Source organism: Echinops telfairi, unplaced genomic scaffold, assembly GCF_000313985.2.
Source record: "Echinops telfairi isolate 266 unplaced genomic scaffold, ASM31398v2 ScPeMD7_7469;HRSCAF=8507_1, whole genome shotgun sequence".
NCBI lineage: Eukaryota > Metazoa > Chordata > Mammalia > Afrosoricida > Tenrecidae > Echinops > Echinops telfairi.
Window position 1 is genome coordinate 76,982,275 of NW_022111373.1, and position 16,592 is coordinate 76,998,866.

Genomic DNA, 16,592 nt, shown 5'->3' on the forward strand with positions numbered 1-16,592 from the left:
AATGAATGTACAAATGCGCTTTACACAATTGATGTGTGTATGGATTGTGATAAGAGTTGTATGAGCCCCTAATAAAATGATTAAAAAAAACAAACAGAGCTTCCAAACACTTAAAAAAGGAAATGATAGTTGGACTGTCCTGTTCCACGTGGAACTGACAAAACCATCTAAGAACCCAAGCTTTAATTTGTCATCTTCGCACAAAAGAAACAGTTCGTTTGGGCTGCTTACCGCTTTCTCTTTTCGTTTCTGTTTGATCATATTGGAAAGCACTTTAGCTCGAGACTGTCCCTCCCTGTCCAGCAGATAGGCAGGCACTGCTCCTTGTGGAGTCTTCTCATCATTCTTTTGTTTGGTGTTTCTCTTTTCATGCATCTTGATACTACCAACAAGGAAAAAGATTGAAGAGTGAGCGGCTGTCCCTAGTGTCATTAACGTTGTTAGGGCAAACAACCAGGAACACTTACGTCTTTTTCATTTGTATTTTCTCAGCATGACGCTGCTTATGGTAGAGCTTGGCCTTCAGACCAATCATCTTTTTTGCCTTCTTTGAACGTTCATGAGCCTCTCGACTTTCCTTCTTTCTCTTTCTCTCATGGTAATCCAAACGATACCCATAGCGCTTACGGTGTAACTCGATATGTTCATTTTGTGGCTAGAACAATACAAAAAACATTTATTGAATTTTAATAAATACTAAGAATATTTCTAAAATACTCCTTTACACATTACATCAAGTTCAAAAGACCCTAAACAAACCAAATGCTCACTTAAATAATACTATTAAGCACAGGCTGTAAGTTAAATAAATCCTAGAAGCTATGAAGCATCAAGGTTGACATTATACTAATCTCAGTGAAAGTAACTATGTAACTTTTTAAGATACTTTTATATCAAAGGGGTTGGTTTCATGGTATGGCCCTAAGTCCACTGGGCTATGAGAGAGAACTGATACTACAATTCCTTTTGCTCCTCCCTGAACATAATCTGTTTTTCCTTAACACCACTATTTCCTACATTTAAAACTACGTCCGTTTTGGTTTAAATATGGTTTAAATACAAAACCTGTCCTTTGTGTACAGTATGAGTTTTAACAGAATTTAATAACAATATTTCCATCATGCCCAAAAGTTCGCAATGCTACTTTTAAGTCAACCCTTTCCCTACCCCCAACCTGACTTCTGTCCCTATAGTTTGGCCTTTTCCAGAATGAAATGTAAGTAGCCCTGACGTGTGTAACCTTTCAGTCTGGTTTCTTTAACCTCGCAGAGCCTTTTGAAAGTCACTGTGCTGTCCCATGATGCCCTCTTCACTTTTATTGCTCAGCAGTATTACACTGTGGGGTATACCACCATTCAGCTGATGCATACATACAAGTTGTATCTACTTCCTGGTGATTAGGAACAAAGCTGCAATTAACATTTGCATAGTTCTTTGGCCTTTCCACCAGCAGTATATGGGATCCTTCTTATAGTCTAATGGCCTGATTTGTCTTAAATGAATCCATTTGTATTTTAATACTGCAAAGATCCAACTAATTACTCAAAACCCGCGCTGGCATAAACGTTAATGCTGCATCACACTCGACGGGGCTGTTCTGTGTGCTATTTGCCATCGTTATTACATCAACTTAAGAGCCACTTGAAAGGTATACAAAATGGCATTCTGCAGCGAAACAGATGATTCACCAGAAAAAAAGTTGAAAAGGATGGGGCAGGTAGACAGCCGGGGAGCGTACGTCGGCTCCACATCTCAACAACTCTGGCTTTTGGCTTCGCCAGCGCACGAAAGAAGAGGTGCGGCATGCATGCTTACCGAATCTACCGCACTATCCCACGGCTCGGCAGAGGACGACGTGAAACGTGGCGAAGCCCGGGATTTAACCGGGTGAAATCAGGTTGCCTCCAAGGCCCAGCTCTGGCTAATACCTCACGCGGTCTCCCCCACGCGGTTTTTGTTTTCACTCCAGTCTCCTCTCCTGCCCTCAGGCGAGAGGAAGACTTCGCTTCCGCCTGCCACCCCCTACCCTCAGCCCTAGCGTCCCCAGGGTGCCCAGGTCCCACCACGTCAAACGCCCTACGCCCCAAACTCGCTATGTTCAATTTGTGGCATGGTGACGGCAGCAACGCCGCTGGACGCAGGTCCCGGGGCGCGACGAACCACTCAGTACTCGGGTCCCGGAGACCCGCGAGCCAACTCCAAGCCGCCCGCGACAGGAAAGGGCCACCGTCCCAAACGACCGAGTGCAGCAAGCGCCGCACATTGGTTCCGAGCCTCCCTTTGCTGCCTGTCGCTAGCAGGGCGGAAGTTGGTGGGAGGGAGCATTAGGCGTGGCACCGCCGGAAGTTATGAAAGGCGGGCCCAGCGTGGCTGGAGAGCGGCGTCAGGTTCCTGCCCTCTGAGACCGCCGGGGCGCTAGTTAACCGAGTAGTCACGCGAGGTTTGGCACGACCCGCGTCTCCTTCTCCAGCCTGTCGGAAAAAAGCCAGCTCTGGGGACACGGCCGAGTGCCAGGTGGGTTCCGGGTAGCACGCTCCACGACCGTGCTGCCCCGCGCTGGGCACCGCTGACCTTCGAGCCAGCGACACTCAGTCAGACCTGGGGGTGGGCGGCAGTGTCCGCGGCCTGTGGCCCTTAGTGACCGCCCAAATGGTGGACGCGTCTCTCCGGCCAGTAGGCCCCGGGGTCGCTGTAAGGTGTGCACGATTGAGAAGGACACAGAGAATTAAAGGTTTTTGTATGGGCCCAAACAAACGATGCACACGAGCTCCTTGGCATTAACACGTGTCAGAAAAGAAAGCAAAAAACGCTTTGTTTTTCTAGAGGTTGGTTAATGTCAGAAAACCGCGAGGCATCTCGCAGCTCTTGCCGTGTGCACTGGCTCTCTAGGGCCATGAAAGAAATCACGCTACCAGAAAGCGCGTCAGACTAGGAAAACGGGTCAGACGTTCTTTGGTGTTAGATTAAATTCGGAGCACCCTGTTTGCAGGAGGCGATGGATGACAGAACCCAAAATCCACCTGTCGAGGCCCCAGGTGGATTAAACCTTCATTGAATTCCCTTTGATCTTTAAGCAGGGACTTGCATATTCTTGCCTTCAGGCAGAGTGCATAGAAAGTGGATTGCCTCACAGGTCTGCAGCCATCCCCGACTCCCTGAGTGTCCTCGATGAACAGTCCAGGGGTAGAATAATCATTAGTCATGCGCTGACTGTCTTGGTGGGAAGGCCCTGGACCAATCTTGTAAGTTCTCCATCTAGCATAGTGGACATGCCCCAATCATGCCCTGTTCTCCCTTCTGTAGTCCCACCTATAACTGTGATGTCTGCCACCAATCATGAAGTTGTGACAGTTTCTTTTCCATGGTTTATTTAACTAGCATCCTAGCTGAATCGTGCCATAAACCTTATGACCTTGTGCTAATGGGCCTCCCCTTTGGGTGACGTGTCCATGTCTTTGTTGTCTCAGCCCACTTTCACTTAATAAATACTCTCCTTCAATTATATTTGGGATTGGGGTTTTCGTACAATAAAATGCCTTTTATTGTGCATTCTCAAAAGTCCTCTAGTGGAACTCTGGTTAGAATGTGATTCAGCTGTGGTGGAAGCAAATAGCGGTACCCACCCAATCAACTGTCATCAAGTCAATTCTAATCCTATGGGATAGAGTAGAACTCCATAAGGTTTCCAAGTCTGGAAATCTTTACAAGAGCAGAGTGGCTGGTAGGCCGGAATTAGCAGTTAGCAGCTAGAGTCCTAAACTATGAAGCCACCAGTGTTCCTAAAACTCACTGCCATCCCATAATGACCCTATAGCTCAGGGCAGAATTGCCCCTGTGGGTTTCCTGGACTGTAACCTTTTACGAGAGTAGAAGGCGTCCTCTCTTTCTTGGGGGAGCAGCTGGTTGTTTCAAACCGCAAACTGCAGTGCGAAGCCGAGTGCGTAACCACTAACTACTCCACCAGGGCTTCCAAGCCAAAAGGGTTTCTTAGCAGCACTAAAAGACACTGTGTGTCCCTAAGCCCTAAGTGCTCAGATTTGAAGCATTGTTGCTTCTATCTTTTAATGTGATTTAAGAGTTTTCTGTGAACCAAGAAATACTGCTAGCTAGCATTTGTATCTAACAACAACAACAACAAAGCATTTCTTTATTTTCAGGCCCACTAAATTCAGTGTCATGCCTCTTCCTGGAATACACTTCTTCCAGGTATTGCTATACCACCACCACCACCACCACCACCCCTGTTCTAGGTTTTTACTTGGTGTGAGACCTTCCTTGATGCTCTTCCTTACAATGAAAAATGCTTAATTTTTCTCCGTAGCACTATCACGATAGGAAATGGATATGCTTTATTTATTCATTTTATTTGTTGTCTGTATCCCCTGCCTGGGATGAGGGTGGTATTGGCTTTTGTTCACATCCATCAACCAAAGACATTCAAGAGGTTTTTGTTGAGGAAATAAATAAATACATTTAATTCTCACACCATCTGTGGTGTGATGATGTGAGGATAAAATGACTTCGGCTCAGATTTTAATGATTTACTCAAGATCACAGAAGACTTGGGACTCCTCTGAGTCCTCTGATTCTAAAGCTTAAGCTTTCACAGGAGAAGTGCCCAGTGACACCGCTCTTTAAGCAACAGTTTGTAAAAAGTTCAAAAAAAATTTTATTGACATATAACATACATGCAAAAATGCATAGGCTGTAGAGGTCCATTTCCATGGGTCTTCAGAAGCCGACCACCCACATGTGAGCACTCAGATCAAGAAACCACAATAGCATGCACCTGAGAAACTTGCCTTATGCATCTTTCCATCACAACCAAGTCACCAGGAGAAATCGCTTTCCTGACGTTGACTGGATTCGTTTTGGAATACTGCACTAGACTGTTGTGGAGATTTCTTTGGGACATGCAGTCTTACTGTTGCTGGCAGGTATGCATCTCTCACTTCGTGGGAATTTTTAATAGTTTGGTTTAAATTTGGAACTCATTGAGTTGTGTTTTTTTTTATAATTCTCAGAGCCATCAGTGACCTTTTCCCCCTTCTGAGTCAGAAATAAAAAAGGAGAAAAGCAGCTCTGAGGGTTAAGCAATGGTCACACTTCGATTTGTACAAAATACAGGCTGCATCGTGTATGGTTGATTTGATTGTATTGTTTATCCTTTTTTCCCTTTCCCCTCCCTCCCATCCTGGTACCCACAAATAAGCTTTTATGTCTACACATTTTGCATTTTCCTATCTTTTTAATATGTGAGGTCAAACAGTATTTGTCCTGTTTCTACTTTTTTAAAGTAATGCATTTTACCATATGTACTGCATATGCCTTAATTACAGATATGTACTGACATTTCATAAATTCTGTTTTCTAATTTTACGTATTAATTTCTTCACAGATCAGCAGTTTTCAGAGTCAAGATGTTGTTGTTCAACTGGAGGATACTTGCAGCAAACCATCAAAAAATATCCAGTTTGCACATGAACGTAAGGAGTTTAAAAAAATGTACTTCAACAGCTTTAGTGACCTGACTTTCCCCAAACAGCCTACTATTATAGCACATTAGCTCTGATTCTAAACTTATTGCTAGGGGCCATCTAGTTGGCAGCGACTTATAAAAACTCTACATACCGTGGAACGAAGCACTGTCTGGCCCTGCCCTACCCTCACAATTCTTGCTATTTAATCCCTTTGTTGCAACCCCTGTATAAATCCCTCTTATTAAGGGTCCTCCTCTTTGCTGACAATCCTACTTTACCAAGAATGATATCCTCCTCCTGATAACATGTCCAAAGCACATGAAGTGAGGTCTCTGTATTCATGCTTCTTAGGGTTATCTACTTGTATTTTTTTTTTTAATAATCATTTTATTAGGGGCTCATACAACTCATCACAATCCGTACATACATCGTTTGTGCCCAGCACATTAGTATATATGTGGACTTCATCATTCTTAACACCTGCTTTCCACTTGAGCCCTTGGTGTCAGCTCCTCATTTTTCCCCCTCCCTCCCCGCTCCCCCCCCTTGATAATTTATAAATTATATTATGTTATCATATCTTATCCCATCTGACATCTCCCTCACCCACTTCTCTGCTGTCCGTCCCCCAGGGAGGAGGCCATATGTAGACCTTGTAATCTGTTCCCCCTTTCTCCCTCACCTTCCCTCCACCCTCTCACTATCGCCACTCTCCACTGGTCCTGGAGGGTTCATCTGTCCTGGGTTCACTGTATTTCCAGTTCCTATCTGTACCAGTGTACATCCTCCGGTCCAGCCGGATATGTAAGGTAGAATTGGGATCATGGTAGTGGGGTGGAGGAAGCATTTAAGAACTAGAGAAAAATTGCATATTTCATCGTTGCTACACCATTCTGATTGGCTCATCTCCTCCCTGCATCCCTTCTGCAAGGGGATGTCCAATTTCCCCTGGATGGGCCCTGGGTCCCCACTCTGCACTCCCCCTCATTCACAATGTTATGATTTTTTTTTGTCTTTGATGCCTGATACCTGACCCCTTCACCGCCTTGTCATCTTACAGGCTGGTGTGCTTCTTCCATGTGGGCTTTGTTGTTTCTCAGTTAGATGGCACCTTGTTTATCTTCCAGCATGTGGGACCCCAGATTCTGTGTAATTTGACTGCTTGGCACCATCAGCTTTCTTCACCACGTTTGCTTATGTACCAACTCTGTCTTCAGCATTCGTGTCAGGGTAGGCTGGTGTGTTTCTTCCTTGTGGGTTTTGTTGTTTCTTAGCTAGATGGCCGCCTGTTTGTCTTCAAGCCTTTAAGACCCCAGATACTGTATCATTTGGTAGCCGGCATCATCTGTTTTCTTCACACTTTTGCTAATGCACCCCCTTTGTCCTCAGTGATCGAGTAGGGACAGGCTGGTGTGCTTCCGTGTGCTTCTACTTGTACTTTTTATGAGATAGAACTACTTCTTCTGGCAGTCTGTGGTGTATTCAGTAGTCTTTGTCAGAATCATAGTTCAAATCACATGCGTATGAAGTGATTAGAAATACTGTGGCTTGGTACAGGTGTACCTTAGTCTTCAAAGTGACATCTCTAATTTTTAACCCAAAAGAGATCTTTTGTGCAGATTTGCGCAGTGCAAGGCATGGTTTGATTTCCTGAATACTGCTTCCATGGGCATTGATTGTGTGTCCAAGTAAAATGAAATTTCAGCCTTTTTGCCATTTATCATGATACTATGTATTGGTGTACTTTTGAGATTTTCGTTACATCTTGAGATTTGATTGATACTGAAGGCTGTAGTGTTTGATCTTTATCAGTAAGTGCTTTGAATCCTTTTTGTCTCTAGGAAGCAAAGTTCTGTCATCTGCATGAATCTTGCTCCAGTCTTGAGGCTGTGTTCTTCATTCCGGCTTCTTGAATTATTCACGCTGAGCAAGTCTGATGAAAGGATTCAACCCTGACGTACACCTTTCCTGATTTAAACCATGATGACTGCATCTTGTCTGTGTTCTGGGCCCACATAATTACAGTGAAGTGTTCCAGAGGTCCCATTGTTCACAACTTTGTCCATTATGTGTCATGATCCACATAGTTAAATGCGTATGTATAGTCTTCAAGAGACAAATACACATCTCTCTGGCATTTTTGTTCTTAACCAGGGTCTACATGATATTCAGGAAGATATTCCTGATTGCACATCCTCTTCTGAGTCCAGCTTAAATTTCCGGTAGTCCCATGTCAAAGTATGTTTTTCACTTCAGCAAAATTTAACATGCGTGTGATATTATTAGATACGTTTTGCATTGTATGAGGCCACCTTTCTTTGGGATGGGCACAGCATGGATCTCTTCTCATCAGTTGGCTACTTAACTGTCTTCCAGATTTCTAGGTAGAGATGAGTGAGTGTTTCCAGTGTTGTGTCCATTTGTTGAAACATCTCAAGTGGCATTCCAACAATTCCTGCAGTTTTGTTTTTAACCCTTGGCTTCAGTGTAGCTTAGATTTCTTCCTTCACCATTGGTTCTTGGTCATATGCCACCTCCTGAAGTAGTTGAATGTAAACTAGGTCTTTTGATTCAGTGACTCCTTCTTCCTTTTATCATGTTTTGTGCTCCGTGTGCCTTTCAATGTTTGCCCATAGCTTCCTTCATTCTGGCAACCTGAGGCTTGGGTTTTTTTGTTTTCCCAGTTCTTTCAGCTTGAGAAATGCTGAATGTTCTCTCCTTTTGATTTTTTTTTTAATGTTAGGTCTTTGCACATATTATTAAACATTTTGTCTTCTCGAGCTGCTGTTTGAAATCTGTTCAGCTCTTCAGCATTTCTTTAGCTATTCTTTGTTCAAAAGCAAGTTTCAAGGTCTCCTCTGATATCCAATTTGGTTGAATACTTTTTTTAATGACTTTCTGCTTTCTTCGTGTGTGATAATGTTGACGTCAGTCCACAACTCCTCTGGTCTTTGGTCCTTAGTGTTCTATGCATCAAATCTGTTCTTGAGATGGCCTGTACACTCAATGAGCTCTGCTCCAGTTGCTATTTCCTCTTTTGTGGACCTGTGATTAGTAGTCCAGTGCTTACCCAGTGGTGCCGCCAGCACTCCTGACAAGGGGCCTCTAAGAATAGAAGCACTTCGTGCACATCTGTGAGCGGGCTACTAAGAACATAGTTTATACTTACATGAGGAGTCTTCAAAAGTTTGTGGGAAAATGGACTTAAAAGATAGTGGGGTTCCCCCCCCCCACAAAATTTTATATGCCCCTGTGTATAATCTAGGTGCCCATAGTTTGATGTTCCTGTAAAATAAAGTTTTTTGCTTGTTTTTGTTTTTTTTTAATTAATGTCAACTACTTCTCATTTTCTTTTGGGTAACTCTTGAATACTCACTGAGCAGCCTGACCTTTCGGGGATGTTTTCTTAGTCTCAAAACTCTGGTCTGACTTAAGAATCCCCTTCAAAACATTGTAAGTTATTTTGTAAACTGTCACATCTTCTGTACTTCTGTGTACTTTCAGAGAGAGCAATTCTCAAATAAAACCATCTGCTTTTGAGGGGGTGCGGGGGGGTAGGTTGGGTTGGTTGGGTTTGGCCTTCATTTGTATTTGTAGCTAAGTCAAACTAAAGTATGTGTGGACCACTTTTGGGAACTTTTTAAAATACCATACACTTAAGTTTTACAAAATTGCCAGCTGATTTTAATTTGTAGCCAGTGTTACACATTTCTGCAAGCACCTTGTAACTTTAGAGCTCAAAACCCTCACCAGCCTTTTGCAGCCCTTAAAGAGACCTGAGGAATGCCCAGGTGGTACGCCTCCTTTTCCCTTTCTGATTCCCTTCCTAAATTAGGACCTTGATTCTCATTCGGTGGCTGTCACACACACCTGGGAGGTTGTTGAAACATCAGTTGCCAGGCCCCGTTACTATGGTTTCTGGTCCAGGAGGCAGGGGAGGCCTGAGACTTTGCTTTTCAATCAAGTTTACTCCTCATTCTCTATGGAGAACCAGTACTTTAGGATTAATTCACAATGTTAAACTATTATTATTTTTATTCTTTTTCTTCCCTGTATTATAATTTAGGGTTGTCAGTTTTTAACATTTGGAGTTACTAAATTAGGAGATATATATGAATACTTTTAAGGAGATGCAAAGTAGGTTTTTCCTCCGAGAAAACAGTTACATTGTTAAAACAGTAATAAACCAAAAATTGACTTCTTTTTCTCACTAGAATATATGCTGCTGCAAAAGAAGAACAAAAGGATTAAAGCCACAGACAGCCCTTGGAAGAAATTACAGCTCCTTGCCAGGTACAGGTACACAGGTTAGATTCTTCTCATTTCAGCCCAGCTGCTTGCTTCCTTTCTTGTTTCATACACACCTTCCCTCACAGGAATCTCCACCTGTCTCGTAAAGCCCCTTTTCACTGCTTGACTGGCGTCTTGAAGGCTGCTCGGGCTGAGGCGGTTCTGAGCAGTGTCAGGAGGGCAGACCAGCAGAGTTGCGTGCTGCTGGCCGTGCTACTGAGCTGAGTGAAGGGAGGCTTGGTGGCCCTGTAGCCGGCCCAGAAGCTTAACTCGTGTCTGCTTGCAGAGGGCTCTTGCTGTCAATGATTTTCTGGTCCACTTGAGGTATTTGTGCAAAAGACTTTTCCGTCAGGAACCTTGTTGGAGGTTCCTAAAATTATATCATTCGATTAACTAGCTGGCGGGGTGGAGGTGAGGTATTTGACTATTAAATGCTGGAAGACCTAGAAGCTTCCTACTCTTAATTTTCAATGTCCTGTGTGCAAAGAGGAGCCTTGGTGGCACTGCTGGGTAAACGTTAGACCGTTAACCACAAGGCCGACAGTTCAAACCCCCCAGCTGCTCCGTGGGAGAGTGTCAAGCCACCTGCTCCTGTGAAGATTCACAGCGTCTGAAACCCTGGCGTGGGTGGAGATGAGTCGGGATCGACTTGGTGGCAGTGGATTTGGTTTTGAGGGTTGGTGTTTGAAGTAAGCAAGCTATTTTATTTCTGTTGTGCCTGTAAATTTTATTGTGAGATAAAGTATCAGAACTGCCACCATTTGAAACATTTTTAAGTGTGTACAGTTAAGTGACATTAATTGCATTCATGATATTGTATAAATGTCACCACTCAGTTTCAAAAGAAACTTTTTTTACTATCTCAGATAGAAATTCAATAACCCTTAAACAAAATTCCTCATCCCTTCCTCCCTTTAATCTCGGGGGACCACTAATCACCTCTTGTCTCTATGCATTTCCCTACTGTAGACACTTCAGATATGTGGGCTCTGTAGACAGGACAGTATTTGTCCCTTGTGTCTGACTTAGTTCGCTCAGCATAATACTTCCCGGGTTTAATCATGTTGCAGTGTCTATCCGAACTTTATTTTTCTCCAGGGCTGCATAACATTCACTGTGTACAGTTACCACGTTTTGTTTACCGAAGGACCCTTGGGGTGCATTGCGTAGTCTGTGCTGCAGGAAGCCTTGCTGTACCAGTATCTGTGTGAGCTTGTGCTCCCAATCTAGGGGCGGTGTCACCTCAGAGTAGAAGTGCGAGGTCTACTGTGCAATGTAAGAATAGTTTTGTAGGAACCCTGAGTGACGATTAATATGCAAGTGGATTCAGTGTGTCCCTAGATCTCTGGTTTTGCCCACTATGAATCTTAACTTCAGATTATCTTTCACGTCCCAAATTGCCATGAGATCTGTAAACATGAAGCTCCTGTTTTGTTATAGACATCTGGGAGAATACATCAAAATAGCAGGAGGATATAAATTAAATTTAAAACTGTTACTGCTTAACATTTTAAATTGCCTTACTATAATTTTTAAAGATAGAATGTACTGCAGTACTAGAATAAGGCATTCTGGACTTTACATACTGCAGAACTACTGCCGGGTCTTTGAGAAGGATTACATTATAGTGGCGTCTGAGCCCTGGGATTGCTGAGGAAAATAAGTTCCACATAGTACAGAAGTGACTGGCTGAGGGGCAGGCACTCTGGCTCCCCAAGCCTTGGGGAGATGCAGGTTTATTTTCTTTGCGTTGTTTATATTTTCTCTGATTCAGCGTCTGCCATTGACTAGCAATTCTAATTATACAGTTCTGTAAATAGAATTTGTAGGAGATTGGGATAAATTTATATTTTTCTAAAGCTATGATCTAGAAATTGGTGCTTAAGGTTTAGCTTACTTTTGTTATCATTTAAACCCATGTCCTTGTAGAATAATGGACAAGAAATTGTAGTTAAATATTTATTATTTATTTTGTTTCGCTTATATTTTTCCTTGGTTGGGAATGACAGTATTTACTTAAAATAATTTTACCTTTTATTTTTAAGTTAGAGGAGTATTGCTTAAGCTTAACAGTTTGATTTTAACCCTCTTTCCATTAGGTGTAGTAGGAAATGATATCAAATCTCTTCGCTCCGTCATCAATCCTCCTATAGCTAAGTAAGTGCTATCATTGGTATCGTTTTCCGTTGACTGTTTGGAAAGTTACAAGGTGTATTAGTCTGGGTACTTTGGAGAAACAAATCCACAGCAACTCATGTATAAGAGAGTTTTATGTAAAGAAAATGTGCATCATGAAAACATCTCAACCCAGTGCTGCCCAAGCCCACAAGTCCAACATTAACCCATTAACCCAACACCAGTCCACAAAGTCTTCCACCTCACAAAACAGAGGCAATGATGCCGACTGCAGGAGGAAAGCTGAGTCAGTGAACGAATAAGCATCTCAGCACTAGCAGGATTCTCCACACGGCTGCTCCAGCACCCGGGGCTGCATCGGAATGGGTCCATGTGGCTTCTCCTTGGGGATGTCTTGTAGGAAGTCAATCTTGCAAGCTGAAGCAGGGAACTGCTAAGGCAGCTGCCCCCGGTGCGACCATCACAAAACAAGAGACCCGAGAACTAGAAAGGCGAGGCTTCACCACCCATTTATCCCTCTGCCTTTCAATTAGCCCCACATGTGATTATCGGCCAGGCTGGCATAATTAACTAACTCACAAGGTTTAGTTCATATAGCTCATTAGTAGAGAATACTGTAATTTCTGTGACCTTCCATCCTAGCTAGTTTTGGGTAGATGTTGGCATGTGTCTCAAAGCTGTTTCTTTTCTTAATTCAATGCTAACAGTTTAAATGTAGCAACACTATTAGGTTCCCTGGAAACAAATGTCAAATAATCCCAAAATTGTAGTTCTTTTGTTATTTAGCTGTTTAGGCAGAGTAATGCAGTAGGGTATGCCCTGAAATGCTCTGTTTTCCAAGCTTTTTCACCATTGTATAAATTATAGAGATGGTGATGAGTTTTGAAATGTGCACAGCATTGGTTTTGTGATTTTTTAGTAATGTCCACCTCATAATACATGCTTTTCTTCCTTTAAACAGAATTCGTAACATTGGGATTATGGCTCATATTGATGCAGGGAAAACGACGACAACTGAAAGAATTCTGTACTATTCTGGATACACAAGATCCCTGGGAGGTTAGAGTGGCTTTCTCCTCCCCCTGGCTCCCGTTAGTAAGAGCTGCCTTGGGAAATACCTTGATCTAGTCATTAGACTACAGACCTTGAGTATGATGTGGTGGTATTGATCTCTAAGCCACGGCATAAAGTTAAGGCTGCTGTAACTCCCCCATAGGTTCTTAGACAGACCATCATTGGTCACATTTGGCATCAGGAGAATATATGATATATGTTCATTTGTCTAATTTGGTGGTGTTAAAGGGTACATCACTTATGAGGAGACTCGTATGCCAAAAACTTACTGCCATTGAGTTGTTTCCAACATGTAATGGCCCTTAATGGGGTCGCTGAGTCGGCACACCATTATGGGAGCAGACAGCCTCATCCCGCTCCCTTGGAGTGGCTGGTGAGTTTGACCTGCTAGCTTTGTGGCTTGTAGTCCAATGTCTAACCCATAGCTCCACCAGTTTAGCCTTAGGAGCTTCTTTTCTAAAGTGTTCTTATACCCGCGAACTATCTTCTTTGCCTTCCTATCCCCCAAAGTGATACTTGAGTACAGGGCATCCGGATTCCCATCAGGCGGGTGCAGAAGCTACCCTGGCTCAGCAGACATATGCCCCAGAGGAGCACATATCTCTTGTTGGAGCTCCAAAGACATGCCTTCTAGGCTCCTCCAAAAGACATGCCTTACCCAGCTCAAGGAAGCCCACGCTTTGTGCTTTCATCTGCTATTTTAGGATTCATGTATTCTTTGTCCCATTTCAGATGTGGTTAACCGGTAGAAATCAGTTGACATCTCTCGGTTCTTAGCTTTCTAGGAGAATAGAGCTGGAAAGTTAACCTCAAGTCAATTTCTTATTAAAAAGATAACATTTTATTCGTCTTTAACACACAGTGGCAGGCTCTTTACCTAAAATTTGAATGTATTTTTAGTGATAATATATCAGGATGTCTGATTCTTGACCAGGCTTTTGTTTTTAAACAAGGAAACGCTAGCCCCATTCTGGAACTGACGTTAAACTAGATGTCTGTATTGTTGTATCGTGTTTTTTTAAACTCCGTTAGTGGATACTTACACAGTTATGATTGTTTTATCTTCCTGGTGAATCAGCCCTACTGTTATGAAGTGTCCCTCTTTATTTCTGGTAAAACCAGTTTATTTTGAAATTTGCAGGGAGGTCATCAGATTCCCAATAACTTAGAAATGAGTCCCTGTAATTTTAAAAAGCTCAACTTTGGTTTTTCTGTGCACCCCAATTGAGAACCATTGCTCTAGATACCTGGAACTGACTAAGACAGAATGGCACATCTGTAGAGGAAACGAACACCCAGGATGAAAATGGTTCCCACACGTCTAAGTGCGTGGGTTTCTCCTGGAGTTGCTGTTCCCAGGTGGAGATGGTAGCTGACAGCGCAGCGGGAGCACTGGCAGGCGCCCCCGTCTTATCTCACAGATCCGATCAGAAGCGTCCTTCCACTCCTCAAGCTCTTCACAAATGAGCCACTTTCTTTGGAAAAATTAGTAAAGATAGGATGTATAAGGGATAACTTTAACTTTAGAAGAATTTTTCCCTACTCTGTTCTTACCTAGATACCATTTATTTACCATCTACTGAACTAGAGGTAATTTATATGAGGGGGCTTCAAAAGTCTGGAAAAATTCTATTTTCTCACACATTTTGAAGTCCCCTTTTATATATTGTCTCATTTTATCTTTATAGCAACTCGGAAAGGCTGTCTTAACTAGCCCTAATTTTACAAACTAGGTTAAGGAACCTGCTCAAGAACATAGAGTAGTAAGCAGTGGCGTTGGGATTTAAATCGAGGTGTGCCTGCACCTGAAAGACTGTGTGCTCTCCGACCGCATTGCTGTGTCTGCTGTGTCAAGAGGCCAGGAGTCAGGGCAGTCTGCTGGAGAAGGGCAAGGAAGGAAGGACGTTCTGTATGGTCCAGTCAAGTTGAAATAGTTAAACCGTTGTCACTCTCAGGTGGTAAAGATGGCACAATTATGAATCCTACGGGAAGAGCTGTTCTAGATCAGGGTTTACTTAGAGGAAGTTTGAGGGCTCTAAATATCAGGCCTGCTGTCTTAGGAAGGATTTTTCTGAATGAAGTTAGCCCCATGTCAGGTCCACACTGAGTACTTGCTGTTGAGACTAAAGTATGTTGTCTTTTTCATGATTAGATGTTGATGATGGAGACACAGTGACAGATTTCATGGCTCAAGAGCGAGAAAGAGGTATTACCATTCAGTCGGCTGCTGTTACCTGTGACTGGAAGGGCTACAGAGTCAATCTGATTGATACACCAGGTACGGCGCTCTTTGGCATTGCAGAGGCTGCATGATTCCAGGTGTGTTTGTGTGTGTGTGTGTGTGTGTGTGTGTTATGAAAGGCTGCATGATTCCAGGGTGTGTGTGTGTGTGTGTGTGTGAGAGATGAAAGACCGTGTGTGTGTGTGTGTGTGTGTGTGTGTGTGTGTGTTAGTTTTATGAAAGACCGTACGTGCCATGTGTATCATCTTCTTCTAGGTCACGTGGACTTTACCTTGGAGGTTGAGCGCTGCCTAAGAGTGTTGGATGGGGCAGTGGCTGTATTTGATGCCTCTGCTGGTGTAGAGGTAAATAACAACCAAAAACATTGCCAAAGTAAAAATGTCAGGTGTGCTTATTTTTTAAAAACAGAATAGTAGACATGGATAGCTACCACCCTTTATTTGTTAGTTTCTATTAACCATATTATGACTACTAATTTGGAATTTTTTATTGAGATGTGATCAACACATGTTCTCTGGTATTTTATAGTAAAAAGAAAATAAAGTGTTTTTCTGCAGAAAACATGTTACGCACCATGAAAGGGTCTGGAGTTGTATTCTACTGTGGAGTAGCACACGTGCCTGCTGTAATTCAGGGGATTCTGGCTGAAGCTGTAAGACTCCGGAGTCAGTCTGCACATTTCTGCACATTATGACTCTCAGAAATAACAGCAGCTGGAGTGTCAGTATTTTGTGTGCTTATTCCAAAGCCCCGTTAGTGATAGCTACAGTGCCGAGGACTGTGGAATTTATAATGGGCATTTTGTGACATATACTTAGACATTGTTTGTGGAGGGGAAAAAACACCTACCCACTGCCATTGAATCGATTCCAACTCATTGCACCTCTGTTTAAGGTTTCCGAGACTGTAAATCATGACGGAGTAGCCACGGTTAGCAGTCTAACACATAACCAACAGTGCTGCCGGGGCAGTACACATAGAAAACAATGCAGCCACTTTGGAATTCTTGTATAGTTACATGTGCATATAACCTATACACCAGCAATTCTACTTCCATATCTTTACCCAAGAAAAGACATTTATTCTTAGAAGACTTGTTCAGAATGTTTATAGCCACTAAATGCGTAATGACCCCAATCTAGAAACAACAGAAGTAGTAGGTTTTTCAACACCGGTGCATGAAAATAATGGTATCTGTGTGCAAAGAAATACACATACCATGCCTGGCTACCATAAGATATAGCGTCCGGGGTCTTAAAGGCTTGAAGACATACAAGCGGCCATCTAGCTGAGAAGCATCAAAGCCCATATGGAAGAAGCACACCAGCCTGTCTGCCCACGAGGTGTAGAAGGGATCAGTTATCAGACAT

At 43.0% G+C, this 16,592-nt stretch overlaps 2 protein-coding genes across 2 annotated transcripts in view; one reads left to right on the plus strand and one right to left on the minus strand.

The window, feature by feature from the left end:
* The window catches only part of NSA2 (NSA2 ribosome biogenesis factor), a 7,214-nt gene extending 5,022 nt beyond the window's left edge, over positions 1 to 2,192 (minus strand). Inside the window, exons 1-3 of the mRNA XM_045285222.1 lie at positions 2,104 to 2,192; positions 468 to 649; positions 232 to 382 (exon numbers count right to left, since the gene is read on the minus strand). Of these exons, the coding sequence (XP_045141157.1) occupies positions 232 to 382; positions 468 to 649; positions 2,104 to 2,112 (342 nt within the window). The 5' untranslated portion in view covers positions 2,113 to 2,192. The remainder of the gene's footprint in view (positions 1 to 231; positions 383 to 467; positions 650 to 2,103) is intronic.
* A 190-nt stretch (positions 2,193 to 2,382) lies between these two features.
* GFM2 (GTP dependent ribosome recycling factor mitochondrial 2) overlaps positions 2,383 to 16,592 on the plus strand; it is a 50,154-nt gene continuing 35,944 nt past the window's right edge. The window contains exons 1-7 of the mRNA XM_045285223.1: positions 2,383 to 2,514; positions 5,399 to 5,486; positions 9,695 to 9,773; positions 11,870 to 11,927; positions 12,868 to 12,965; positions 15,133 to 15,258; positions 15,478 to 15,566. Of these exons, the coding sequence (XP_045141158.1) occupies positions 5,421 to 5,486; positions 9,695 to 9,773; positions 11,870 to 11,927; positions 12,868 to 12,965; positions 15,133 to 15,258; positions 15,478 to 15,566 (516 nt within the window). The 5' untranslated portion in view covers positions 2,383 to 2,514; positions 5,399 to 5,420. The remainder of the gene's footprint in view (positions 2,515 to 5,398; positions 5,487 to 9,694; positions 9,774 to 11,869; positions 11,928 to 12,867; positions 12,966 to 15,132; positions 15,259 to 15,477; positions 15,567 to 16,592) is intronic.